The sequence below is a fragment of the Rhinatrema bivittatum genome, chromosome 14, assembly GCF_901001135.1.
Source record: "Rhinatrema bivittatum chromosome 14, aRhiBiv1.1, whole genome shotgun sequence".
NCBI classification, from domain to species: domain Eukaryota; kingdom Metazoa; phylum Chordata; class Amphibia; order Gymnophiona; family Rhinatrematidae; genus Rhinatrema; species Rhinatrema bivittatum.
In genome coordinates, this window is record NC_042628.1 from 26,964,837 (window position 1) to 26,991,571 (window position 26,735).

Here is a 26,735-nt window from a genome sequence, read left to right on the forward strand (position 1 = left end):
CGGGGCGGCACCGGGGCCGACGCTGCGGAGACATTGCTGGCGCGAAAGGTAAGGACCCTTATCGCCGCCAGTTTCGCGCCGAATAGCTACACCTTTTATGGTGTAGTTATTCGGTGCAAAAGCCGGCACCCAGCGCACCGCAGTGGTGCGATGGCTGCCGGCTTTCGCAGGCCCGCCCCCCAGTACCGCACAATTCACTATTCTCTGCGAGAATAGTGAATCCAGGCTTTAGTCCTGGACAACTTGATTGACATCTCTGATGAAGCCCTTATGGCTGAAACATATTTGTTTACCTTGAAGAGTAAATTCTTCATTTCTACCAACAGGCATCTGGAAGATTGATGAGGTATTATTATGAATGTTTATAATTCAGCTGAGTACTTTGTTTCCTTTTTAAATCTTTAGAAAAAAGTTGTTCCTACTCCTCGGTTTCTCAAAACAGGGCCACCGACCTGAGGCTAGCACTGTTTTATTGCACAGCAGAATCTGCAATACAGGAAAACGGTGCTGGCCGATACGAGGCTGGCGCCACTGTATAACATATGGCGGGGCAAAATGGTGCTGGTCTGTCCAAGGCCAGTGCCATTTTGAAAAGCAGCAGCCGTAAAAAGCAGGATTAACTGAGGATTGCTCCGGCCCCCTTCAAACCCAAAGCTGGAAGGAAGGGATTCACTGACAGAGATGCTGAGGGAGTCGAGAAGAGCTCGTTGGGGACAGCAGAGGCCTGTGGGACGGGGAGGGGGAATAAAGCCAGAGTTGCTGTCTCAGATTTATTTTTTTTTTTTACAGTGGCAGAGGAAAAAAAAAGGAAATGACATTTCATTAGCTTTTCTTTTAAAAACTATTCAGAATAGCAAATGTTGACATTTCCTTTTTTTTATTTCAAATGACAGCGCATCTTGTCTGCCATAATTTAAAATAGCCTACACATTTACTTATTGCAAACAAAACTTTTTTTTTTTTTTTTTTTTTTTTTTTTAATCTACGTAGAGTTGGGTTGATGACCTAATGGTTAATACTTAACCCTGCCTTTTGATCTAAGAGTGCTTTTATACTAGCACTTTCAGTAAGGATGGGCAAACCATCTTAGATGCTGGCTTGCAATGGACTTTAGCTGGGTTGCATCAAAAGCCACATTTCGGAGGCCAGTTTGGATTTGCCAAACTTGATTTGGAATTGGATTTTCTTGATTTGTGCTAGACACCTTTCATACAATAGACATTTCCTACTGATTAAACATATCTATAGTTTTTGATAAGAGCTGATTGACCACTTTTTGAATCTGAAGGTTCCTTCTGCACTGAAGAGTTTAGTCTGGGGGCCTTGTTTTCCATGAGGATTGGGCCACTAATTTGAAAATTGGGCTCAGAATGTTCTGACACTTACCTGCCGCCGGCTGCAGTTGTGGCCCCAATAAAACAGATGATCCATTTTGATTGGTATAGGGAGGAGGAGGTGGATAAATTGCTCCAGCTGCGAAGAAAGAGAAAGGAAGAAGGTTTATACAAGATCCTCTCAATTTCGTTTCTGATTATATTTATTAAGCAGCCATAGTGAGTTCAATTAATCCAGAGGTCCCTAAACTTTTCACAAGAAGGGCCACATAGAACATTTCAAATCATCGAGCGGGCTGAACAGGGAATGGGGAGTTTACCCCTCAGAGAGTTTGCTGAGTGGGCGGGAGGAGAAGATCCTGCCCAGCCTTCTCAGTGGTTTGAAATGCTGGGAAGGGAAGGAGATGGGGGGGGGGGGGGATAAGGCACACAGGGGCCGATGTAATATCATGCGCGTAAAAAAGGTGCGTCCAAAGCAGATGCACGTTTTTTGACCGTGCGTACAGCCACCTCTCCTGGGAGCTCAATGCAATACGCAAAGAGCTGTCGTAATAAAAGGTACATGCAATGGATAATTTGTGCATCCCTAGCGCTCTGCATTGTGTGCCCAGGAGAACTGGCTGTTCATCAACAACAGCCTGGACAGAGCTTCCTCCCCACTTCCTGTCAGGGCTGTTCCCGACTGGTCCTTTTCACTGACAGGTGTCAACGGAAGGACCATTCCCCTTTCAGGACTTCCTTCTGAAAGGGGGACTGGTCCTTTCCATGACACAATTCTTTTATGTCAAGACTTTTTTTTTTTTTTTTTTTTTGCATGGTGCTGCTTTCTGTGGTTCTGTCCAAGCGCTCATTAACCTGTGCCTCTGGCTGATGCTTTCCTCACAGCGAATCTTGAACGGCCTTTTTCCCGAGCTTGGCAGTCCTCCCAACTCTAGCTAAGACACGCCACTTTTGACATGGCGTAAACCAATCGTCCTGGACAGATGAGGAGTATGGGGGCTGATTCCCCTCTTCCTGAAGACCACCTCTAGTTCTTCAAAAAAAATCTCAGTGGTCCTCTTGGACTCCAAAAGAGGACAATCTCCCAAATCCTGAAGGACTGAGCACCCTAACCTTGGATCTCAGCCACCTGCCTAGGACAGGAGGCAGGACAGAAGAAATAGTCTCTCTAGGAAAGAGAGACCCCCAAGAAAAACTCTGAACCACGAAGGCTCAGCAGGGCCAGATTTAATAAGCCAGCACCCATAGGCAAGTTTGGGGAGTCCTTGGGGGGGGGGGGGCCAGCCTCAGAAATATTTCAAGGGTGTTCCCCCTCCCCTCCTTTGGGTCATCGGAGGTATGGAAGACCTGGACCTCCCCCACTCAGATCCTTAACTTGCCTTGCCAGCCCGCAGCAACAGCCACTTCAAAAAAAAAAAATTAAGTGTGGCGCCTTGGAGCCATTGCGTGCTAACAGGCCCCATCCCTTCCTTCTGCATGTGTTTCCTGTTACCATGGAAAGCCAGGCAGCTCTGGGCTTGTCAGACGATAAGAATCTAGCTTCGTTCAGAAGTCCATAAACTTCATGTTGACTTAGGGATTAGCCACTGCTTATTACTGGTGTCAGTAGCGTGGGATCTGTTTAACGTTTGGGATCCTGCCAGGTACTTGTGGCCTGGATTGGCCACTGTTTGAAACGGGATGCTGGGCTTGATGGACCCTCGGTCTGACCCAGCATGGGAACGTCTTCTGTTCTTCACCTGGTGTTCAGTAAGGTTAGGCCTTGAACGTTCTGACACTTGCCTGCTGCTGGCTGCAGTTGTGGCACTGGTTGAGCGTACTGTCCTTTTTGGTTGGTGTTAGGAGGAGGAGATGGATAAGCTGTTCCAGCTGCAGAAAAGAAGTAAGAGGTTTATTCAAATTCCTCTCAATTTCTTTTTTTTAATTGCATTTATCTAACTGCTGGACTGGTTGGCATATTCCCTACCTTGAGTGGAATATTTTCTTGTAATTGATTGCCTTTGTTCTGGTTTCTTTTTTTCATTTGGGTTACTTTAATGTTTAGTTTGGTTCATTTGCCAAGGCAAAATAATCATTAAAATTTTAAAAATCCTACAAAAATGAAAGAAAGAAATATGGTGTGTGTCCCCCTCCTCCTCCCCCATCATCCCTGTTGGGTGGGTCTCTGGGTCTCTTTAGGGAAAGGAGGGATCCCCAGTTGCTCCTGTCCCACCGGTTCCCAGTTAAAAAAAAAAAAATGGTGCCAGCTGGGGGTGAGACTGGCACCGAGTTGTTTTATGGTTTTAAAGTGAAGCACGTGGCCATTCAACAAAATGGCTCCGGTCTGAAACCCAGCTGGCGCCATTTTCTGACTGAGAGCCAGCAGGGCAGGAGCAGCTGAGGATTGCTCTTGCCTTTTCTTCAGAGGCCTCTGCAGAAGGGATAAGGGGGACCGTGGCAGGGCACTTTTTTTTCCTGTTGTTGCCGAATCGTGCAAGCTCTTTGATGAACCAAACATTTTCAGATTAGTGGATGTTTCAGTTCAATTGACACGAACCGAAAGCAAGAGTCCACTCGTTTGTCGCATTTTACCCATTCAGGTAAAACAAATGCACATTCTCTACTAGGTTCTGCAGTTTTGTTTTTTTTATTTTACTAACTGATAAGTGTACTTCAACAAAGAAAATATCACATTTATTCTTCACATTTCAGCCAAGGAGACAGAGAAGGAAAAAATGTCTCCCTTAAGATATTGCTGTGACCAGGCTGAATTTGTTTCTGGGAAAGATACATGCAAACAAAAATATTGTCACATACTTGAAGGCTCTGGTGCTATCATGAAAGGATGAGGTGGTGCAGTGGGATAATATGTTCCAGCTCCATCTGTGATTGGAAAAATATATACAAATTAGAAACTGGATCACAACGGGCCTACAGCCTGCAAGCTGGCATTCGTGGGGTTAATAGTTTCTCCTCTCAGGGGTCAGAGTGCAGACTGCCGGCATGCGCTTCCTCGGTACAGCGGCAAATAACTGCTGTACCAGCCGCCTCCAGCCCCGCCCCTCGGACCGCCTCTTTCTCTGGCCCCGCCCCTTCCCCGCCTCTTTCTCTGGGCCCGGCCAGGCGCGTAACTCCCGGGATTTACGCGCGCCGGGCAATTAAAATCTACCTGATAATATATACCTATGTTAGCAACATCGAAAACCACACAAAATGCTTTTCAGAGGAAAAATTTTAAGTGGCAACCCTGGGTGACTATTTACATAATGGTGGTTTGGTTAAAGTAAAATACTGGTCCATTTAATTTGTCCTCTTCAAACTACTCCAGAATTTGTGACAATCCAATGGAATAGAAGAACATTAAAAAAACAAAAAAAAAAACCCAACCTCTTTAGAACATCAATCAGTTGTGTTCTACAAGTGAAACATTCATGAAATAATGGTATAGAAAGATTTTAAAGAAACAAAAGCAATGTCCTTGCTCCTCGATTCTCTCATTCTTATCCAAAGCGCCTAAAATTCACCCAAACTGATTTGACACAGGATGTTGGGGGTTTATCTGTAGCTCCTCCTTGTATCTTTAGATCTGGGATTACCCAATGCCCACAATTAAACTGACATATGGTACCTACCTTGTGGTGGTGGGTGAACACTGATTATGGATGAAGGGTAAGGCGGAAACGATGATGCGTGTGTTTCAGTGGATTGAGTGGTGTTTCTATTCATCATGTCAAATATATTTACCTGCAAATGAAAGGAACTTTTTTTTAGCACAATTATTTTTTAGTGATTAAGCTGGTTACCAAGTCCGACCTCTCAATGCTCCCCAAGTTTTAATTAGTTCCAGCTTACTCAACAATGCAAGTGGCAGGAATCTGAAGCCGAACCTTATCTAGTACGCTGGGGCTTTTCATCTTGATACAGCTTGAGACAGGGAGTGAGTAGCATCCTCCTCAGTGAAAGGATCAGTAAGAACAGCAACTGAACAGCAAGACAACTAACACAGTAATTCAGCCCCTAGAATTGAACAGTGTCACAAGAGTCTGCATCTTTTATATAGTAGACTTTATTCAGTGGCCACGCCGTGGGACCTTCCTGCTGGTGGCAATGGCACCCCTCCCCTGTTGGCACCCGGGGTGGATCGCCCCCTCACTCCCCCCCTTAGTACGCCACTGACTTTAATGTATTACAGCAGAGAGCCATGCATTTGGAGCGCAGAAGTCCAAGGGATTTGGTGTTGGGTTGCAGCTAGGAATATGTATCCCTATCTACCCATTTTTTTGTTTTGTTTTGTGATTATTGATAGTTTTAATTGCTGGTGCCACAGAAGAATAAAATAAAGGTTAACAAAGTTGGAACAGTACTTTAGGGTGTGAGACTACCTTTGTTAATCCCAGGGCATGGTTTTGACAGTGGAGAGGAATTCTGAAGAAGATCTAAGAGAAGTATTGAAGTTCCATGGTAGGGAAAGCAGTTTAGATAGTCACGGAGGGAAGGTGGAGGAGGAAGATTTTGTGTGTGAGTGCGGGGGGGGGGGGGGGGGGGGGGGGTGAGTGTCCCTGTCCTGTAGAGAAATGCAACCAACTGCCTTCTGAGCCAAGTCCAATCCAACATCTTACCCAATCATTTTTTGGTGAATCTACCAGGACAGAAAACCTCAGCACCAGGATTCGTTTTGGTGTACGTGGCCCCTTACAGGGGTTACATTATATACTGGGAATGCCAAGACATTGTCCCATCTTTCTCAAACTTGTCTGGCAGTGATGGTGCATGCACAGCTTCAGTAGGGAGTAAACTTCATTATCTGAGCACATGAACAATAATAAGAGTTCTATTTACAGAGCAGATTAAAATCCTGCTTTGTTCCCCTAGAAGGCTGTGGGGGCTGTCTGATTCTCCATTTGGCTGAATTTCATTTTCAAAAAGTCTACCTTTTTTTCCCATCAGTCTTGAGGAGGAATCACAAAGGTAAGATGATCACAGTAATTAAGTAAAGGAAATTATGTGCTTATGAAAAAGTGTGTATTGTGTATATAAAATAAGTGTACTCGCTGCTGGGTTGTTTTTTTTTATGATGTGCAATCTGATCGGTTCCCAAGATAATAAAAGTTCTCTTCACATTGATTCTGGTGTGTGTCAATCCAGATATAATCCTTAGAGAGTAACTTTCAAAGAACTCTGCACGTCCCCATAGACGCACGTATATGGACATGTAAATATGTACTGTAGTATTTTTATATATATACGTTGTATCTGATCTGTTCAAATTATAAAAGACACGTACATCTGTCCTCCGACATATGCGTGTATGTGTCATGGCATGCAAATAGTTGCAAAGCAGTGAAAGTGCGTACTTTCTCTGTGAATTTTATGAACATGCCTGTGTATATTTTACACACCAAAAATAATATAACTCCTTCATGTAAAACCATGGTTTACAAGTGGAAGTCGGTAAACTTTAAAAAATACTCGCATACTTGAAATCCCCAGTTTGCTGATCCCGCCACAAATTCACCAATTCTCCTTCTCAACAATAGCAGAGAACAGATGAGCCCGAGATCAACTGCGCTAGATAATTAGCAGGCGTACAATTGCACAAATAACTTGCCTAATGTATTTGCTTAAATCTCTTATAAAACAGTAACTTGCATGCATACCCTGGAACGCTCCTAGACCACCCTTTTTTGTGCAGGTAGTGTGTACACAAAAGTGAAAATACGCGTGCACTCTGATTTTTATAAAACAGCACGTACACAAACACATGCTACTTGTGCACTAATTTTACACACCCAGCTCCTTTGAAAATGAACGTGTTAGTGTGCCTTCCTGAACCCTGAGTATAATTTTTGGAAAATCGTGTATCTCTGCAGAATGTCACAAAGCTGCTTCTAGAACATGAGAGGACTCCCTCAATTAAACATTGGTGCATTATTCCCAGGAAATTGTACAGTTCTAACAGAAGTTACCAAAACTTGTAAAAAAAAAATAAAAATCTAGTTTTCTCCATGGTCATTGCAGATATCAAAGAGCTGCCCAAAAGGAACGATTTAGAGGAATTTTAAATTGGGATAAGTTCCCGTCTGTAGGCAGGCGGCGTTGTATGCGTTCTGGAGAGTCAAGGGTATTAGGCGCCCTAGGCGAACCTTCTGCCTTGCGCCTGCCCCTCCCCCCGTCCAGGCCCCGGCTCCAGCCCCGCCCTCATTCCCTCAGACAGGCCCCCCTCTCTTATACACACTTAGGTTCCTTGTCTCAATCACACGCACAGCCTCACACAGGCTCCCTCCCTCTCTCTCACTAACACAATTGCTCTCTCTCGTACACACACACAATCCCCTCTCACTCACACCACACACACACACACACAGAGGCGCCGCTCGTGGCCCCGCCGAGACTCTGCTTCTCTCGGCCATGAGCAGGATGGGCGTTGCTCGCAGTCGGCTGAGTGTCTGCATTTCTCGGCCGCCAGCAGGATAGGCGCCACTCGTGGTCTGCCAAATCTCTACTCCTCTCGGCCTTAAGTGGGATGGGCTCTGCTTGCAGCCCCACATGACTGCTCTTTGCTGCCCCCCCCCCCCCCCAATGGCTGGCGCCATAGGCGACCGCTTAGTTCCCTTAATGGGACGCGCCGGCCCGGACCACAATTCAGCCGCACGAATTACCTTCCTCTGAATTCTGTTACAGCCATTTGACCCCCTCCAAGCTGATGCTGGGAGGAGCGCCTTGTAGACCTCATGTCTGTGAGGAAACTCGTGCTAAAGGGCTCAGATTGCAGGAAGCTCCCACATCATTTATGGTTGGAGAAATGCGTAGACAGAATCACTGAAAACCATTGCCAAAAACAGGCAAACCTATGAGCGTGGATTGAAAAATGGAGGTAAAATGAGGCATCTTAACTCTCGCAAATAATTTGCATGGGGGTAAGTAGTCCATGTCTCCTCATTTGTTTCTCTTTTGAGGTAAGATTTTTCACATCTTTGCCCCAAAACAAGGCCCCCCCCCCCCCCCAAATAGAGCTCATTTTTAGTTAAATGAAGACTGAACTGCGTACACTCCTATATAAAACATCTGTCTGCTGTATCGGCTGCGTCTCGCTGTTCTGTGGCACAAGGTGCTCTCTTTACAGATGTCGCAACCATGCTTACAGTAAGCAGGACATTGACTTAAAAGGCCCTGCATGTTGTTTAGAACTAGGTCATTCTTTCATACTTCTTTCGAAAATAATCATCATGGAATTACAGATAAAAAAAAACAACATACAAACCCTCACTGCTTTGTGCGATTCATTTTCTCCTGGTGTCCCTGGAGAACAGCCACTAAAGGTAGGCAACTTTGTTTAACCAGTTTTGTGGTAACGAAGGGGGAAAAGAGTTTGCCAACACCTCTCTAGCTTCTGTCTCCAATCCCATGATCTACTTTTGGCCTTGTTTTATTATATTAAGTGACTCTCCTGTTGCAGAGCTGTGAAAAGATCTCTTAGACTTAAATCCAGGCCTCAAAAAAAAAATGTAGGTCTTTTGAAGATAACGAATCTGCTTGTTTATGTAAAACATCCTTAGCAAATCTGGTCTCCTGGATATGAGTGGAATCCCATTAATTAATCATGCTGAAGGGAGAGGGCATTTACTGATAATTAATTGTCTGCCTGAAAGGCCAGGATGGTCTGAAATGAAGCATCAGGCCTTTATCCCAGGTTGGGGTTTGTTTACAGCAGATCGGTCCATAATTGCTATTATAAATCAAAATGTGATTATTTTAGGGGTTTATCAAATAAATCACAATGTTTATCATAGAAAAGCAGCTGGCATGCATGTTCTGAAGTTAGGTCCGTGAAATAAGGGAAGCGTCACGTAAGGTTACTGAATGGCCATGTTTTCAGGGCCGTCTGATCCTGGCCAGCCTGTGGTTCTGATTTCCCTAAGAGAAAAACGAGTACAACAGGATTTGTCAATAGGTAGCCTATGGCGGCAAAATATCCCTGCACCCTAACCCTGGGGTTAGGGTGCAGCATCTGATTGAAGATTTACCGCCTTCCAGCTGTGCTGACTCTCACTCAGCCAGAGCGCAGCCCTCTCCCTCCTGTCCTGATCCAGCCCCTCCCTTCACCAGGCAGCAGGCAGGGAGCAGAATGGGAGGGAATTGAGCAGGGAGCGGGGGGGGGGGGGGGATCATGTTGGTAAAATTAGGAGGGGCTGAATGGGGATCACTGGGGGTGAGAAGAGAGGCTGAGGGATGAGAGTGGATCAGATGGGGGAAGTGTGTGTGTGTGTGTGTGTGTGTGAGAGAGAAGAGATTAGTGAGTGCTGGTGTGTGTGCGCCAGATTGAGAGGTTAGAGAGGAGCTATAAGGGGGAGCAGAAGCAGAGCACAGTAAGGACACCTCCCTCCTCTACTTCCCCCCCCCCCCCCCGCTCACCACAATTCAGGTTCTCTCTCCCTTGAGCTCAGATTCTATCCCCCAGGTCCTAGAGCCTCCCTCTCTCCTGATCCTGGAAACCCCTGCCCCCTACACGTCCTACTCCCTTCCCCCTTTCTCAGTCCCAGAACCTGCCTCCCTCTCCCTCTTTTTCACCCATCCCAGACTCCTGATTCCCCCCCATTCCCCTCTCTTTCCTATCTCCCATACTCCCCATCCCCAGTCCTCGTTCCTTCTCATACTCCTTCCTATCCCCAGTCCTTTTCACCTTCTCCTCGCCCCATTCCTGGTCCTCTCCTTCTCTTCTGCCCATCCCTGACATCTCCTTAACTCTACCAACACTTAAGATCCCTTCTCCTCACCAAACAGACACAAGCAAAGCTGGAAAATGACTTCATTTTTTTATAATATGAAAGATGAAAATGTCTGCTTCAGAATTTTCCTTTTTGCCACAGAATCTGTGCCTGAGCTGCTGCAGCAAACCGCGGGACTCTGCCCTGCACCTCCTGCTCCCTGTCGTCTGACCTTACCCAGGGGGTAGGACAGGGGCACAATAGCAGTAACAGTGGCAAACTCTTAAATCCATCTCCGGGTAAACCCAAAACGGCACTAGCACTTGGCGAGCAGAAAGAGTTGCCAGCTGGGTAATTACATTTCTAAAGGGAATTGCACAATGCTGATCGCCACAAGTTCCAAACTGCACGTAAACCTTGTGGTTTTAGGTCACCCTTTCTGATTTTTAACCCTAAGGCTGCAGTTTATGCCCCCTGATTTTAAATGGGGCAAACAAAAGCGCAGGCTACGGTAAAACAAGGATGGTGAGCCCCCTGGTCCCCGAGTGCTGCCCACAGGTCTGGTTTTTCTGGACAGCCCATTTCTCGGGTCAAAAGGCGGGCAAAGCCTAGCTCGGGAATTGCCCCTCGTGGGAGTCGTCCTGGAAGCCAGGCACATCTGTGGCACTCGAGGACCAGAGTCCGTCCGTCCCTGCAACAAAATGGTTGAATGAAACGAAGGAAGGTGGATAAGAAAGCTTCAGTGATGCATTTGCCACACCCTGCTTTTCTCAATCCTGCAACCTGCAGGGAAAGGTAGAAGGGGGCAGAACCTCGGTCAGGCTGTGCCGCCTCTGCCTTTATGCCCCAGTAGGAAGATTTTTATTTAAGAGGTAAACCTGTTAGGCCACTTTTCATGGCAAATGCATTCTCTGGCAGCCTAAGGTGCTGCAATCATGGTGCTAATCCACTTGGCGATGTACACATAAAGGTCAGCATACAAGTTTCTGACTAGCTTTGAGGGACTATTCTCCCTTCCTCAAGTCAGTGTGTAGTTTTGTCTCACTTTATCCGAGCAGATCATCGATGCCCTGTGTTGCATAGCACTTACAGGTTCACCCATGTACCTCTTCCATCTTAACTGCGCCAGCATACTGGGGGGACTTATGTGATAACCTGCGACAGGTTTGGTCACGTAGACCACTTAAATGATCAAAGTCATCGTGAGGCGGGTTGGAGACTGGAAGCTTGTGCGCTGTGTACCACACCGATGCATGCAGAAGTGGCGTGCTGGCATTTTATTTTTTGGTGTGTGGCACCGTGCATCTTCCACCAGCTGCATACGGTAACTATGTGATAACTCCATTTCATTATCTAAAAAATGAGCATGCTAAAGCTGCAAAACGTCACGAGAAATCACACGCTACCTCCAGGAACGTATAAGCGTATTTTGTATTATTTTTTTATTTGTAACTTGATCTGAGTGATTTTTAGAAAGCTGAGTGAGAACAATAAAAGATCCAGGCATTTCAAGCCCAGTTTTTGTCTGTGGGGAGTTGGGAGAAGAGCATCTGGGCCCAGACCAGAGAGATTTAGTATGTGGAGAGCTCTTTATGAGTGTGGTGCCTACTTTAACTCTTTTTCTCTCTTCCATCCATTTGCCTATTCTGTCTGTACTTGAATGAGTATGTGTGTGTGTGTGTGTGTGTGTGTGTGTGTGCGCCCTCGCACAAATGCAAATATTTGCTTATTAGTTCCTATCAGCCCTGGTGTTTGTTTTATTGTGCTTTGTTGAGTCGCGGGTGGTGTGTTTGAGAAGTGTTTCTGTCCGCGCTGCGGAGATAACGGAGCATCACAGTAGTGAGACCGTGAGGGAGGAAGCAGAAGACGGTCATGGAGAAATCCTCAGAAGACTGAATTTCCTGATAGTGAATTTGGGGGCAAAATGTATCTTAAAGATCGCCCCTAGGCATGAGACCATGATGGGATGGTGGGTGTCTCATTCCCCTCTGAAGGTGCAGGAGCCAGATGGAGATGTAACCTGGGGCCTTAAAAGGAATACCTCCTGCATACAGCTGTCAAGGGAGCACTGCCTCCTCCCTCCTGGTAGCACTTTCCTGAGTGGTGGCATCCCATCACCCCCTGCTCCCTGAAAGGCCCAGGGTGCACCATCAGCGATTGACCTTTACAATCCTAATGCCACCAGCCCTGCATTTTTTTAAAGGAGTGGGTGACAGTTTGCCCCCACTCAGAAAAGAACCACCAGGGCAGGCAGGTGGATCTCCCATCAGCCTGGCAGCCCTAGAGACATGCCTACATGACTTAAAGGGACATGCTTTCCTGAGGGAAGACGACAATGCTATGACATCAGAACACTGGCCAAGGATCAAGGACATGCATTTCAGGTAAGAGAATGAAGTCATGCTGCTTAGGCCTTCTCAAGATCTATGATGCTATTATTTGAAAAGGCATCCACGAAGCAGTCCACTGTTTTTAAAGACAGTCTGTAGTAGAAGATCACAAGCATGGTCAGCAGATTGGAGAGCTCTCAAAGAGCAGTCAATCCTTGCAAGAAGAGGTGCCAGGACTAGAACAAGCTGCTGAAGGACCAGAATGCCTAGGTCAAAAAGCAAGAATGGAGGAGGATCTCTGTATCAGGTCCACCAGAGCTTAATGACTGATGAAGGCCATGGACACATGGCTGCCTGCAGCACTGGCAGTGGAGAAACCAGGTGAGAACAAACATATCCATGGGATGGGGTGGCTTCTGGATAACGCTACAGGGGTGGTAAGATGAGGCTCAAAGAATCACAGGAAGCTTTTCACACTTCATATCTACACATCTCTCAGCTCATGCAAACTGTGTGCAATGCTATATCAAAATCTCCCCAAACCATACCTAAACAGCTTGGGCTATAAAAAACAGCTTAAAATCCAGATTCCTAACAGAATCTATAAATGGAATAGGATTCCCTTGTACCGACAAGGACAATTTACTTAGCTATTTGTTTTCTTACCACAAGCTATGACTTTCAGGAAAGGCAGGTACTTGAGGAAGTCGAAAGAGATAATAACTGACATTCATTAATTCGTCCGGGAGCAACTGATTGAGGAGGAGGGGACTGAAGAGGAATGAAGGCAGCATTTTGTGAATAAAGAAGATCAAATATAAAAAAAACCCCCACAACTGATCGCACTTTATTTTTCAATAATCTTAATGCACAGATAAATATGGATCTCAACGTTCAAAATTGTCTGCGGTAGACCATTTGCATACATAAATAGTCCCGTGGATATTTATGCTAGTAATTTATAAACCATGTGGCGGGAGCTGCATAGTTCATAAAATGATGTGCATTTCTGTCCCAAAAGTATACACATATGTTTCAGTCCATGTGAATATTTGTAATGCAGGAACATAAGTACTTTCTCTAGATTTTACATGCATAATAATTGTAACAATGCTTGCCTATTAACCCAGAATTAAACATGGAGGCAGGAATTTTATAAAGTATGCATGTGTTTCACCTCTGAAAATACTTGTGCACAAACTGGGAGTCACCGGTTTCCCAATACCTCCTCCAGTTCTCCTAGAGACTCCAATACTTCACCCTGAAGCCTCACCAGTTCATTCACACCTCCCACCCAAAAGCTACAGACAAATGTGATTTCAATTGCACAAGTCCGTTTTCCAGTGTAAAGGAGAACAGGCAAGTTTAGTAATGTCTGCATGTCTGTCACTGCAAAACGGAAACTTGTGTGCACAGCCCCAGAATTCCCTCCAAACCGCCCTTTTTCCCCCCAGTTCACTTCTACGCATGACACCACAAGTATGTGCGTCCTCTTGAGGTTTACAAAATAGCATAATGGCATGTACATGTAGCACATACCTCCATATGAAACTTATTTATTTATTTATTCATTCATTTTTATATACTGTCATTCGGTTCAGCCATCATAACGGTTTACAAAGTCAAACAAAAACAGATAAATTATACATAGTTACAAAAAAGTAACAATGGGGGGGGAGGGGAATGGAAGGAAGGGGGAAGATGGTGGGGTGAAAAAGGGAGGAAAAGGGAAAAAAGGGAAGTAACAGTAATAGTATTAATTTATCATAAAGGAGGGATTCTATCATTACTTCTAATAAGTTCCGAATTGTAATGAATATGGTTGATGCTAGTTGTAGATACTTTTTCTTTCGTGCCTGGGTTTGGTTGGTTGAGTTGAATGTAGATGGATTGTTGATATAGATGATCATTAATGTAGACTGTATGAAAAAGGAAAGTTTTTAGATCTTTTTGAACTTTTTGATATTGGTTTGAGTTCTCAAAGTGGTAGAGAGTTCCATTTTTTTGGACAAACAATGGAGAAAGCTCTATTTCTAGTGGATGATAGTCGAGCATCTTTGATGGGAGGAATATTTAGACAAGAAGTGTTATTAGATCGAAGATTTTTTTTGGTAATTTGTGGAGTGACTTTTAAACCAATATGTTTATGGTGATCAGCATTCACTAATTTGTGAATGATGGTCAGGATCTTGTAATCAATTCGAGATTTAATTGGAAGCCAGTGAAGCGACACTAGTATTGGGGTGATGTGATCATATTTTTTTGTTCCAGCTAAAATTCTAGCTGCTGCATTCTGAAGAATCTGCAGAGGTTTGATGCTTATGAATGGAAGACCAATCAGAAGGGAATTACAATAGTCTATTGTTGAGAAAATTAAGAGTTGTAAGACAGTTCTGAAATCCAGTGAATTTAGGAAAGGTTTTAAACGTCTGAGAACTAGGAGCTTGTGATATCCTTCTTTGATCTTAGTAGTTATGTGCATATTGTAGGAAAGGTTTTTATCCATGATAACTCCAAGGTTTCTGGTGTGATTGACAGGGGATATAAAATTGATTTGATTGTTAGCAATGAATTGAGGTGGTGGAATTAAGTTGAATGTTTTGTTCATGATAATTATTTCTGTTTTATCAATATTGATTATTAGTTTTAAATTTGATAGGAGTTGTTTTATTGAGTCAAGTATCATGGAGGTATCTTTGTATTGAAAGAAACTTGTATTGAATTGAAGCTTGTATTGTATTGAAAGAAGCTTGTATTGTATTGAAGCTTGTATTGTATTGAAAGAAGCTTGTATTGAAAGAAACTTGGTAGCTTCTGTTGGTAAGAAATGATGTGAACCATTGTAGAGTTTTTTCAGCAAGACCAATTTCTGACAGTCGATCTAGAAGTATTTGATGATTTATTGTATTCAATGCTGCAGAGAGGTCAAGTAGTACAAGTAAGTATTGTTTTCCATTATTGAAGCCTCTTAGAATAGTATCATTTAAAGAAAGAAGGAGAGTCTCAGTATTGAGATTTTTTCTAAAACCATATTGGTTTGGAGATAAGATATTGTTTGATTCAAGGTATTCATCAAGTTGTGAATGAACAACTTTTTCAATTATTTTGGCTATGAAGGGTAGGTTTGAAATTGGGCGGTAATTTGATAGGTCATTTGGGTCAAGATTGTTCTTTTTTAGAATAGGTTTTATTATAGCTGATTTAAGACAATTTGGATAGGTACCTTCAGTAAGAGAGAGGTTGATAATCTTTGTAATTATTTTTGTAATAGTAGATTCAATATTCTTTAGGCTTGTAATATGGATGCTATCTAGAGGGTGGTTGGCTGGGTTCATTTTTTTGATAATTGATTGGATTTGGATAGTGGAAGAGGTATCAAAAAGAGACCATTTTGATGTTACTTTTGTTTTCAGAGAAATGGGTTGGGTGTTATCAATGAGGTTTGATTGTATTAAGTTTGATATTTTGTTATTGAAGAATTCAGCAAAATCATCACTATTGTGTGTAGTGCAAGTGGCTTTTAGAGTTGTTTTTGAGAGACTCTGCACTATTGAGAAGAGCATTATGGGGTTGTGATGAAATTTGATGATTTTTTTTTGAGAAATAATCTTTTTTTGCATTGTTGATGATATGTTTATATTGGGCTAGGCATGTTCGATATTTATTTAGATTGACTGAAGTTTTGTTTCATCTCCATTCTTTTTCTTTTTTTCGAAGTTGACGTTTAGATGTTCTGATGTTATTATTATACCATGGATTATTGTGTTTTGTTGATTTGATTGTTTTAGTTATTAAGGGATTGACGTTATCAGCTACTTTCTTAGTGATCATAAACCAAGATGATATAGCTTCATCAGAATTTGAAAGATTAATATTGGTTAGTTCCATTTGCAGGGTGTCTTGGAGGAGTTCAGTGTTGAAAGGTGGTCGATAAGTTATTTTGCTTTGTGGGTATCGAGGAGGAGTATGGATGGAATTAGAAGTTAAGGAAGCTTCAATTAGGTGATGATCGGACCAAGGTATTTCTGTGGTGTGGGTCTTGATATTAGACCAGTCATTAGAATTGACGAATATGAGGTCAATTGTATGACCTGCTTTGTGAGTTGGAGTAACAACGATTTGTTTTAGTTGTAGTGAAGCAAGAGCATCAATAATGATTTGACAAGTTTTTGAGTGATTGATTAAATCAAAATGAATGTTGAAATCACCCAGGATTATGATGGGTTTGTTAAGTGAAATATTGTTCATGAAATATTCAATTAGGGGAGAGCAGTTTTTTTCGAGTAGTCCAGGTGGGCAACAGACGAGGCATATTTGAAGTTTAGGAGAATCGAATAAAGTGATCTCAAAGGGTGCAGCAATGTTTGTTGGACGGAGCGTCATCTGTAGGTCTTTTTTAGAGATAAACATTAAGCCACCACCTTTTTTCTAGGGATTGAGAATATATTGTATCTATGTTTGTTTATTTGGTTGCTGAGTACTGTATCAGTGTTTTTAAGCCAGGTTTCTGTTATTGCAATGAAGTCTGGTTTAGAATCATAGAGCATATCATTAAATAAAGGAATTTTCTTGAGAATAGAACGTGTGTTGACTAGAATGAATGAAAGAATAAAATAATTTAAATATTGGATATGTTTGTTGTTTGAGTTATTTGATAGTTTTTGTTTTTTTGAATAATGAGGATTATAAGGTATCTGTTTCGTTTGGATTGGATGATTTGATGGAAATGTAGTTATTTTTTGGGGGGTTTGGATTTTGCTTGCTGTGTCCATAGTTCTTGAATAAAATTCTTTTTTATTTGAATAGTCTTTTTGTGAGAGTGATGACAATTTAGTTAGGGATGTAAAAGTGAGGCGTTGAATGGGTGTGGCGCCTGGAGTGAGCGATTATATCAAATACCTCACCCGGCTCCTCCTCCTCCTACCTCAGTGGCGCTTTGAACTTCCTGGTTCCGCTGGGGGTGGTGCTGTTTTGATGTTCTTCCGTCTCAATCAGCTGACCATTGATAACTGTGCGCTCCAGAATCAGGTCTGGCGTCCCGAGTGATTGTTATCAAGCAACCGGTCTCTGTGGCACAAGGAAGCAGCTTCACTGCTTTGAATGCGGTGCTTTTGATGATTTCTGAAGTATTTTAACGCTTCCTGTAATCAGAGGGGGGGGGGGGGGGCGCCTGGAGTAATCCTCAATCATTTTTATTTGGACTCGACTCCCACTAACTGTATTTCTCTTGATTCCAGTAGAAGGTTACTTGATTGTGGGTTGAGTGGAAAAAGTTCTATGATTTTGTTTTAAATCTGCTGGTTGTTCCCTTGTTTATTATTATTTTAAAGGGTTAATAACCGTCCTTGAGTTTATCCGTTCCACCCCACTCATGTTTTTATAACCTTCTATCATGTCCCCTCTCAGCCGTCTCTTTTCCAAGCTGAAGAGCCCTAAACCTGTGTAGCCGCTCTTCATAGGGGAGGCGTTTCATCCCCTTTATCATTTTTGCTTTCCTTCTCTGCATCTTTTCTAGTTTCACTCTATCTTTTTTTGAGATGGGACAACCAGAACTGCACACAATACTCAAGGTGCAGTTGCCCCATGGATTGATACAAAATTCCATTTTATTCCTAACATCCTATTTGCTATTTTTGACCACCGTCACCCATAAGGACTCCAAGGTGCCTTTCCTTGGAGTGATTCCTAATACGAACCCAGCATGGTGTGTATTTAGCTAGAGTTATTTTTCCCTCTGTGCATCACTTTGCACTTTTCCACATTAAATTTCAACTGCCAGTCTCCTAATCTCTCAAGGTCCTTCTGCAGTTCCTCACAATCTGTTGCCTCTTTAAAAATTTGAATAATTTTGGGTCATCTGCAAATTTTATCACCTTGCTCATTGTTCCCTTTTGCCGTATTATTTATGAATATGTAAAATAGCACAGGTGCCTGTGGTACTCCACTAAATGTCTTTTCTCCACTTGGAAAACTGACTTATCTTGTTTCCTGCTTTATAAACAATAACCAATCCACAACAGAACACTGCAAGCTATCCCATGATATTTTAAATTTCTGAGGAGGTTTTCATAGGTATTGAAAATACAAATGTATTATATCAACTAACTCATCTTTATCTACATGTTGATTTATACCATACAAAAAAGAAATCTAAGATTTGTAAGGCAAGACAGCTCTTTGCTAAAACCTTGTTGAGTCTTCCCATTAAATACAATAAGGTGTTGGATGTAAAGTCAAGGATCTTCCTCAAAACAGAAAAAATAAAAAATTAATTGATAGTATGAAGAAACAAAGAAAATGTTTTCCTGACATTGACTGTCTTTCACTAAGTCTGTGTTTATAGGGACATAAATCTAAAACACAAAAAGAAGAGAAAACTTGCAGTAAATAGATCCCAACAGGTGGAATGAGGAAAGGGGAAATTAACACAAAAGTTTACATACCTGAGAGGAAATGACCTCCCATTTTAAGCATCAAATTATACACATTTAGGAGTATTTTAAAGAAGGAGTTAACCTCAAACAAGACAAACATAATTGCTTTTAAAGACAAAGCAAGCCTTCAAATAAGGTGCCAAAAGAGCAACTGACTCAAGGCAGCCAATCGGAGTAGCAAACGGTTGAGCCAATCAGAAGCCAAGCATGCTAAGATGTAAATAGCTGCCGACTGGGGCACCATAGAGAGCAAAGCAGAAAACCAACAAACGGGGTTATTTTAGGGCCTTATCGCAGCGGTAAGATTTAAATTAGAGGGAGGGGAGGAGTCGGGGCGGAGTTAGGGAGGGAATTATGCTAAGTGGCGGCTGCACTGCTGCCGGCAATAATGTTTCGAACATTATCGCCAGCAGTAGCGCGGGGAATAGCACCACCTGTTACGGTGTTGCTATGCCCGCGTTAGCCTGCAGCTGGCCGCACTGCAGCAGGCGAAACCGCACCACCGTAGTGCGGCCGGCTGCAGGCTGTCGCCCGACCACCCCCCTATAGCGCAGGCTTCATCATTCCGCACAGAATGATGAATCCTGGCCATACTTTGAAAAACGAGTTGCAGATACATAGTAACTTGATATATTGCATGACAATTGAACAATAATGCAATAAAAGTTGACATAATCACTGAAGGGTGGACATTAAGTAAAACTACTACAGAAATTTATAACTTTAAAAAAGGACACTGTGGGTCTACAACCAGCTAGACCACGAAATGGTCATTTATGGCCTCAAGAAATTTAACCTCTCTGGCATGTGACCCAACTGAAATCTTCCATTATTTTTTTGTTTCTTCATGTTGGCCAGGTGGAAAGTAGTGTTCCCTTCTCTGTCCTTGTTGGTCTTGCTCCCCTGGACTCCCTTCCCATGGCCACATCCGTCTGTCTTTCTGCCTGTTTCTTTCCTCTCTTTTTCTGCAGCCAGAGCACAATGAAAAGGCTCCATGGGAGGAAAACTATCTTGCCTGTAACATGAACCCTCTAATTAGTGATGTGCATTTGTTTGAAAACAAAGAGGAAAATTCAGTGAAACACCCTTGTTTCAGTTTGAGCAGGCAGGCCTGGACCGATCTGGGCTTGGCCATGACATTGCGGGCCCCGATCCCTGCCCCACGCATCCCTAGGGGGGGGGTTCTGATTTCGCAGTGGAGCGTTCAAAGCATGCAAGATGTGTGCTGGGGGGGGGGGGGGGGTTTGCATTCGGATTGGGGACATAAGAGCATGGGTTCACTGGCCTGCGCTTTGTCACAGCTGCATTCTTATCTGGGCGGCGGCGTTACCCAAGCGGACTTCTGATTGGTTCCCTTGATGGATTGGGGGTGGGAGGCGGGGCTGATCAATCATCATTTAGTCAGAAGGTGTGGCTGGGATAGTCACATTGTGGAGAGTTCCTTGCTGGGATGAGGTGGGCACCTCACAGGGTAATAGTGGGATACTGCTGGATGACCCGCAGGCTTGGTAGCTTAGGGTGGGCATCTTGCTGGGGGCTTGGCGGATGCCCACGCGGCAGTGTGTTAAGTATCATAGTTACGCTCGGGTACATGTTTGTAAGTGTTAAATAAAGCTGTGGCCAATTTGATTCCAACCGTTGTTTGGCGTTTTAATTATTTGTATGACTTTAATGTGAAAGGGAGGGTGCGGGTGGATCAGTGGCACGAGATGCCCATATTGTGTGTGTCTTCAAATGAAACAAAAAATTTGCTACCAAAATTTAAATTGTTCCTGTTTTGTTTCAGCGCTATTTACGAACAGCGCACACTTTTTCTGCATAATGCACACTATTTCCAAAACGAGTAGGAATAGAAAGCTCCCCAATCAAGTGAAATGTGGTTTGCAACTTTGCATACCCCTATCCTCTTATAGCTAATGCAGTCTGCAGTTATTACCTGCTTCTATGTAACACCAAATGCTCTAACTTAAATATCGTGTTAATCAAGATGAGATCCATTTTCAGAAGCACTTAGGCCTAGAGTCATCAAAATGCTATAAATAAAGCAGAAATATGGCACGGTATCAGCTGCGATTAAAAAAAAAAAAAAGGACTGTGTTCAGGAAAATACCTGATTTACCGCGTCATATAGCAAAATAGTGCATCCTGCGCAAAATTAGTGCATCGTGCATCATTTTACACGTCGCGCATGAATTATTTTGTTTATATATCCCGGCTTCCAGCAGCTGCTTCTTTGAGGACGTATCACGCGTTGGAAAAAGGAGAGGAGGGTTGGCGAGTTGGATAGAGGGAGTAGCAGCTTTTTCAGATTCGAATACCTGAGTGCGTTATCTTGTCTTCTGCTGTCATCTGTTTCCCTTTGCCTTGCTCTTTTGTCTTTTTGGTTGGAGTGAAAGTTTTTGTTAGTTTGTTCAGTTTGTCTGTCTGTCTTTTTGTGTGGAGGAGTGAGGAAGAGTGGCAGTGAGGAGTGGTGGTGGTGAGGAACTGGAGGGGATGGAGCATGAGAGGCATGGGGAGAGAGCAGAGGAGGGGAAGGAGGGAGGAGAGGAGGAGGGAGAAGGTGGGCAGGGGTGATAGGAAGAATACAAGTAGAGGGACAGGAGGGGAAAGGATAGGAGGAAGTGGAAGGGAATAGGAAGGCGAGTGTGGTGGAAGGAGGATGGCAGGCTAAGGATAGAGAGGGCAGAGGGGAGGGGGAGTGAGAGTGAGGATAATATTACCTCTCCGGAAGTGGCAACCCAATCATCTGGCAGACAAGGCAGCAGGGCAGCCTCATCTACTTTTGTACCCATAAGAACATAAGAATTGCCATACTTGGTCAGACTGCGGGTCCATCAAGCTCACCATCCTGTTTCCAACAGTGGCCAATCCAGGATACAAGTGCATGACATGTACCCAAAAATTAAATAGATCCTATGCTACTAATGCCAGTAATAAACAGTGGCTATTCCTTGATTAATAGCAGAATATGAACCAACATTTTTTAAACCCAGCTACATTAACTGCCTTAACCACATCCTCTGGCAATGAATTCCAGAGCTTAATTTTGCATTGAGTGAAAAAGAATTTTCTCAGATTTGTTTTAAATGTGCTACTTGCTAACTTCATGGAGTGTCCACTACTTCTTGTATTATCTGAAAGAGTAAATGAATGGGTAAATGAAAATCAGTTAAGTCCTTTCATGATTTTATAGACCTCTATCATATCCCCCCCTCAGCCTTCTTTTCTCCAAGCTGAAAGGTCCTAACCTCTTTAGCCTTTCCTCATAGGGGAATGGTTCCAGCCCCTTTATCCTTTTGGTCACCCTTCTCTGTACCTTCTCCAGTGCAACTATATTCTTTTTGAGATGTGGTGACCAGAATTGTACACAGTATTCAAGGTGCGGTCTGACCATGGAGCGATAGAGGCATTATGACATTTTCCATTTTATTTACCATTCCATTCCTAATAATTCCCAACATTCTGTTTGCTTTTTTGACTGCTGCAGCACACTGAGCCGACGATTTCCATGTATTATCTACTATGACGCCTACATCTGTTTCCTGAGTGGTAACTCCTAATATGAAACTTATCATGAACTTTAACAAATTTTCCAAAATAAACTACCCCGGAAGGTAATTGTGGTTATCAACAAAAACTTGGAACAGTTGTGGGGTGGGGTGAGGAGGATCTTTTGAAATAGGGGAAAAATCATTGGATAACTACAAATGAAATTTCACCGAGCCAGAATCCCAGCACTGGTTCTAATTGATCTGGAATAAGATGAAGGCAGGAGGAATTACCAGGCTGAAAAAAATATGTGCTTTCTTATGGCATGTAATGTGAAAGTAAATGCAATTATCCAGTAGTAAAGTCTGCTCCCAAATGGACATCCACTTGCTACTGTTATTGTTGTTATTAGAATATGGAAGTTAGAAAAAAATAAAACAATACTTTGCATATTTGGTGGGGAGAGGACAGGAGTTAAGAGCACATTGACAGCAAGATGCAGTGGTCAAATAATATCATCAAAGGACCACCCAATGCAGTTTATATCAATACAAAAATACAATATACATAATCAAAAGCAAATCAATACATTCTAAACAGTTCATAATACTTAATACATAGTAAAATATAAAAGCACTGTATAATGGCTGCCGATTGGTAGGAAGAAATGTTCCATCTTCAATGTGTCTTTAAAAGATATCTGGAAAATGATGTCAATAGTAAATGAAAATGTCTCGCAAATGAATGTATCTTTGTCAGCTATTGTGAATGCAAATAGAGTGCAGATAGAAGAACAAGTAAAGAAAGTAACTAGCTTGGAGAGGGAAATGGGGAAAATAACATCTAAGGTAAAACTACTTCAGAATACAGAAACTATTCATATCAAGGATAGTTTCTCTATACATAAAGAATTAGAAAATTAAAAAAAAACATGAGATATAAGAATTTGCATTTAACTAATTTCCCACAAACTAGACTTTTATCACCTAAAGAAATGTTTGGAAAGTACCTTGGGGATATAATGCAATATAAGGGTAAAGAAATGCCAGTAATGTCCGCAGCAGGCCCTGCACAATGGAACTCTCTACCACCAGAACTCAGGTCAGAACAATGCCCAATCAACTTTAAAAAGAGACTAAAAACCTGGCTATTTGAGCAAGCTTTCAAATTATGACAACCTCAACAATCACCACACTAGCCAACAGGCCAAGAAATTACAGCATATTCCATTCATGCCTCTTGTACAATTTAGCAAACCCTTCTCTACAGCAGCTCACTTCAAAGTTTTCTTAATTCCAGTTTGTACATAGAACCTTCAGTAAGACTAAACATGGTTCCTCTTTCTTGTTTTCTTTTCATGACCCTTATGCGCCCTTTAATACAATATTTGTTTTTCCCCTTTCTATTGTAATCCAAGTTTTATGCCCTGTTCTATGTAATTGCATTCTTACATGCCTGTTCTCTGAGTTACAATGTAAACCGAGATGATATGTAAATTTTACATGAATCCCGGGATATAAAAATGTTAAATAATAAAATTAATAATCTCTAAGATTTTTCTATTTCCCTAAAAAAGCTAAGAAGAAGGAAGGTGATCAGGAGGAAAGGTTAGAGACTTCAAGTATTGGAGTCTCAACATTTCTTGAGGAATCCATAGATATTATCCATAAGAGATCTATATTCTATACTCTATAAATTTGTCTCATTATAATTAGAGTCTGACAAGGATACGTTGTTTAGAGATTTCTTTAAATATAAAGATCTAAGTTTTTGTGGTCAGAGAATACAAATGTTTCCGGATGTCTATTGAGCCGCACAGGTAAAAAGGAGACATTTCCTTTCCTTGAAGGTTAAGTTGCTGGAGCTAGGTGCTAGCTTTTTCCTAAAGTATCCTTGTTAATGTAATACAACTTATCACGGAAATAAAACATAGCTTCTCTGATCCTCTACATTTGGAGACCTTTTTACAGGATTGAAAAACAAATAAGCGTGGGAGTAGCTTGCTTGTTACGGCGGTTTCTACCCCGATCCAATCAAGCCTGATACTTCACTTTGAATACATATACAGAGCAGCTCATTGCTTCAACAGAAAGGGGGAATGAAGAAAAGAGGATTTGTATTCAGACAACAACCAACAAGTACTAAATTGCACAGGCTGGGCATACAAATAAGCGTGGGAGTAGCTTGCTTATTGCAGCGGTTACTACCCCTAACCAATTAGGCTTTGTACTTCACATTGATGCAGCTCCAGCACTGCTCTCTATATCAATTGGCAGGGGTGGAAGGAAATTAGAACCAATAAGTTACCAATAAGGGCCCTGACCTCAGCGGTCAGAGTAACAGAGTAACAGTATGAGAAAAATAAGTATGAAAGCTTGCTGGGCAGACTAGATGGGCCATTTGGTCTTCTTCTGCCGTCATTTCTATGTTTCTATATTTCTAAGAAATATAGATGGCGTTAGTAATGAGATTCAAATAGAAAAATAATCCTTTCCTTGAATCAGTATGTTTATTGGTGAATATATATAATATGTTGGTTGCTCCCCCTTAATTATGGGTTATGTAATGTAGATACAAGAAATTATGGTAAAGGAATATATGGAATGTTTTTGTATCTGTATTACTTCTTTATATTTCTGTTTAAAAATTGTAAATGAAAATTGAATAAAGATAAAATTGAAAAAAACCCAAAATGTTCCATTTTCTAATTATCAGCTGAATTACAGCAGCAAGCACCTTGTTTATTTCTACTCAAGTTTATCTCCAGGAAAAGAAATGGCTGACTTGTTGCACATATCCTATTACTACTAATGTAATCCACTTTGAAGTGCTGAAAAAGTGCCAAAAAGAGGAATATCAATAAATAAATATTACATAACATTTCTATAGGTCTACACGACATACGCACTCGCAGTGCTGTACAATCCCTGCCTAACAGAGTTTACAATCTAATAAGAAACCTACGGGTCCTACAGGGCTCTCCACTTAATCCTATATAGGTTTCATCTGAAAGATCATTCATTGCGCTGCCCTACAGAGAAATCCAGTTCAACCAATCACGATCGAGGACGATCTCGGGGAATTGGAGTTCCTGGGGATGTGCCATTTTATTCAATAAAGTAATGGTAGTGAAATATTCTGTCTCATTTTTGTGCTCTGATTCGTTATTTAGTAACTTTCAACTGGAATCAGAAAAGCACTCAAGCGATCACTGAATCTGTCAGTCCATCCCGAGGCACGATAATTCTCCTCAGAACAGGCCAATCAGGATCACATTTCTGGTGAAGGCCAAACCATGAACCTGGAATCTACCTCACTGAAAATGACCTTGACCTGCTGCGGTGGAGGGCATTTTCTGCAGGCTACAGTTTAAAAAAAAGTGCTAGAAAATTCAGAATTTTCACTTTCTTCCTTGTTTGTTTGGGTTTTTTTTTTTTTTTTTTACTATACTTCCCTGATTGCCATCTCCTTTCTTGGGCTTTCAAAGGCTCTAATGAATAGAACCAGGGTGCCCCAGCAATAGCAGAGCTCTTCAAAGATTTGACAACAAATTTGGGACATTTTCCATAGGATTTAGCAACTGTTTCTGTGGATCACCGGTGTCTTGATTGAAAACTTTGCTCAAAAACAAAGGCACCAACTACTTTGCTTAACTTTGTTCATAAATAAAACAAAACAAAACAAAAAACAATGGATGAGATTGATGGAATTCAATTCCAAGCTAAGATCCAGATGTACCAAAGAGGTTTTTTTTTTTCCAGTTTGTGCCTATGGGAAAAATGCTTAGTACATCTGGCCCTAAACTATCATATATGTTAAAGGTATACATTTTTAGAGTACATATTTACAAAATATCTTTAGAGAATGTCTGTAGACTTGATCAGCACCCTGGGCAGGTTGTCTTGCTGAACACAGTCTGACATTCACCTCCTTCCACATTTCATACTTGTAAATGGCCCTTTACTGAATATTCCTCATACTATTTGACCAGTAACACCACCAAGCCATTTTTAGTGCTTTCCTACCTGAAGTAGTCCACCGATATTTCTGAAACAGCTGGGGCCACCTTTCAAGCAACTTGTGAACTGAGTTGTTCAAAGAAACAGGAATGGCTTCTATAACTGAGATGCAGCCTATTCAAGTGACGGAAGTACAGGCTCCGGGCAGGGAATAGTTGTGGGAGATTTCTGAAATGTGGATTGATTCTTGAAACACTCAGATCGTGTGTGCGTCAGCAAGAATGAAGGAACCTGTTAGAGGAGGTGTGGTCTGCGGGTTTAAGACCGGGTGTCAATGGCAACCACTTCTTGTTTCTCGTGTTGCTCTTCGGCTGATTCTGAGTTCACCTGTTAACAGACAGTGTACACCCTGTTTTTTTTACTGGAATTCTCAAGCTAGATTGTGCCTTCCTATTGCTGCTGCTGAAGGAATAAATCAGGTGGCAGTGCATGTGACAGACATTAC

At 42.3% G+C, this 26,735-nt stretch overlaps 1 protein-coding gene across 1 annotated transcript in view; it reads right to left on the bottom strand.

Annotated features, from left to right (window-relative positions):
- LOC115075657 (lipopolysaccharide-induced tumor necrosis factor-alpha factor homolog) overlaps positions 1-26,506 on the bottom strand; it is a 35,725-nt gene extending 9,219 nt beyond the window's left edge. Inside the window, exons 1-5 of the mRNA XM_029576232.1 lie at positions 26,297-26,506; positions 4,946-5,057; positions 4,131-4,196; positions 3,117-3,203; positions 1,387-1,473 (exon numbers count right to left, since the gene is read on the bottom strand). Of these exons, the coding sequence (XP_029432092.1) occupies positions 1,387-1,473; positions 3,117-3,203; positions 4,131-4,196; positions 4,946-5,042 (337 nt within the window). The 5' untranslated portion in view covers positions 5,043-5,057; positions 26,297-26,506. The remainder of the gene's footprint in view (positions 1-1,386; positions 1,474-3,116; positions 3,204-4,130; positions 4,197-4,945; positions 5,058-26,296) is intronic.
- Between the last annotated feature and the right edge of the window lie 229 nt (positions 26,507-26,735).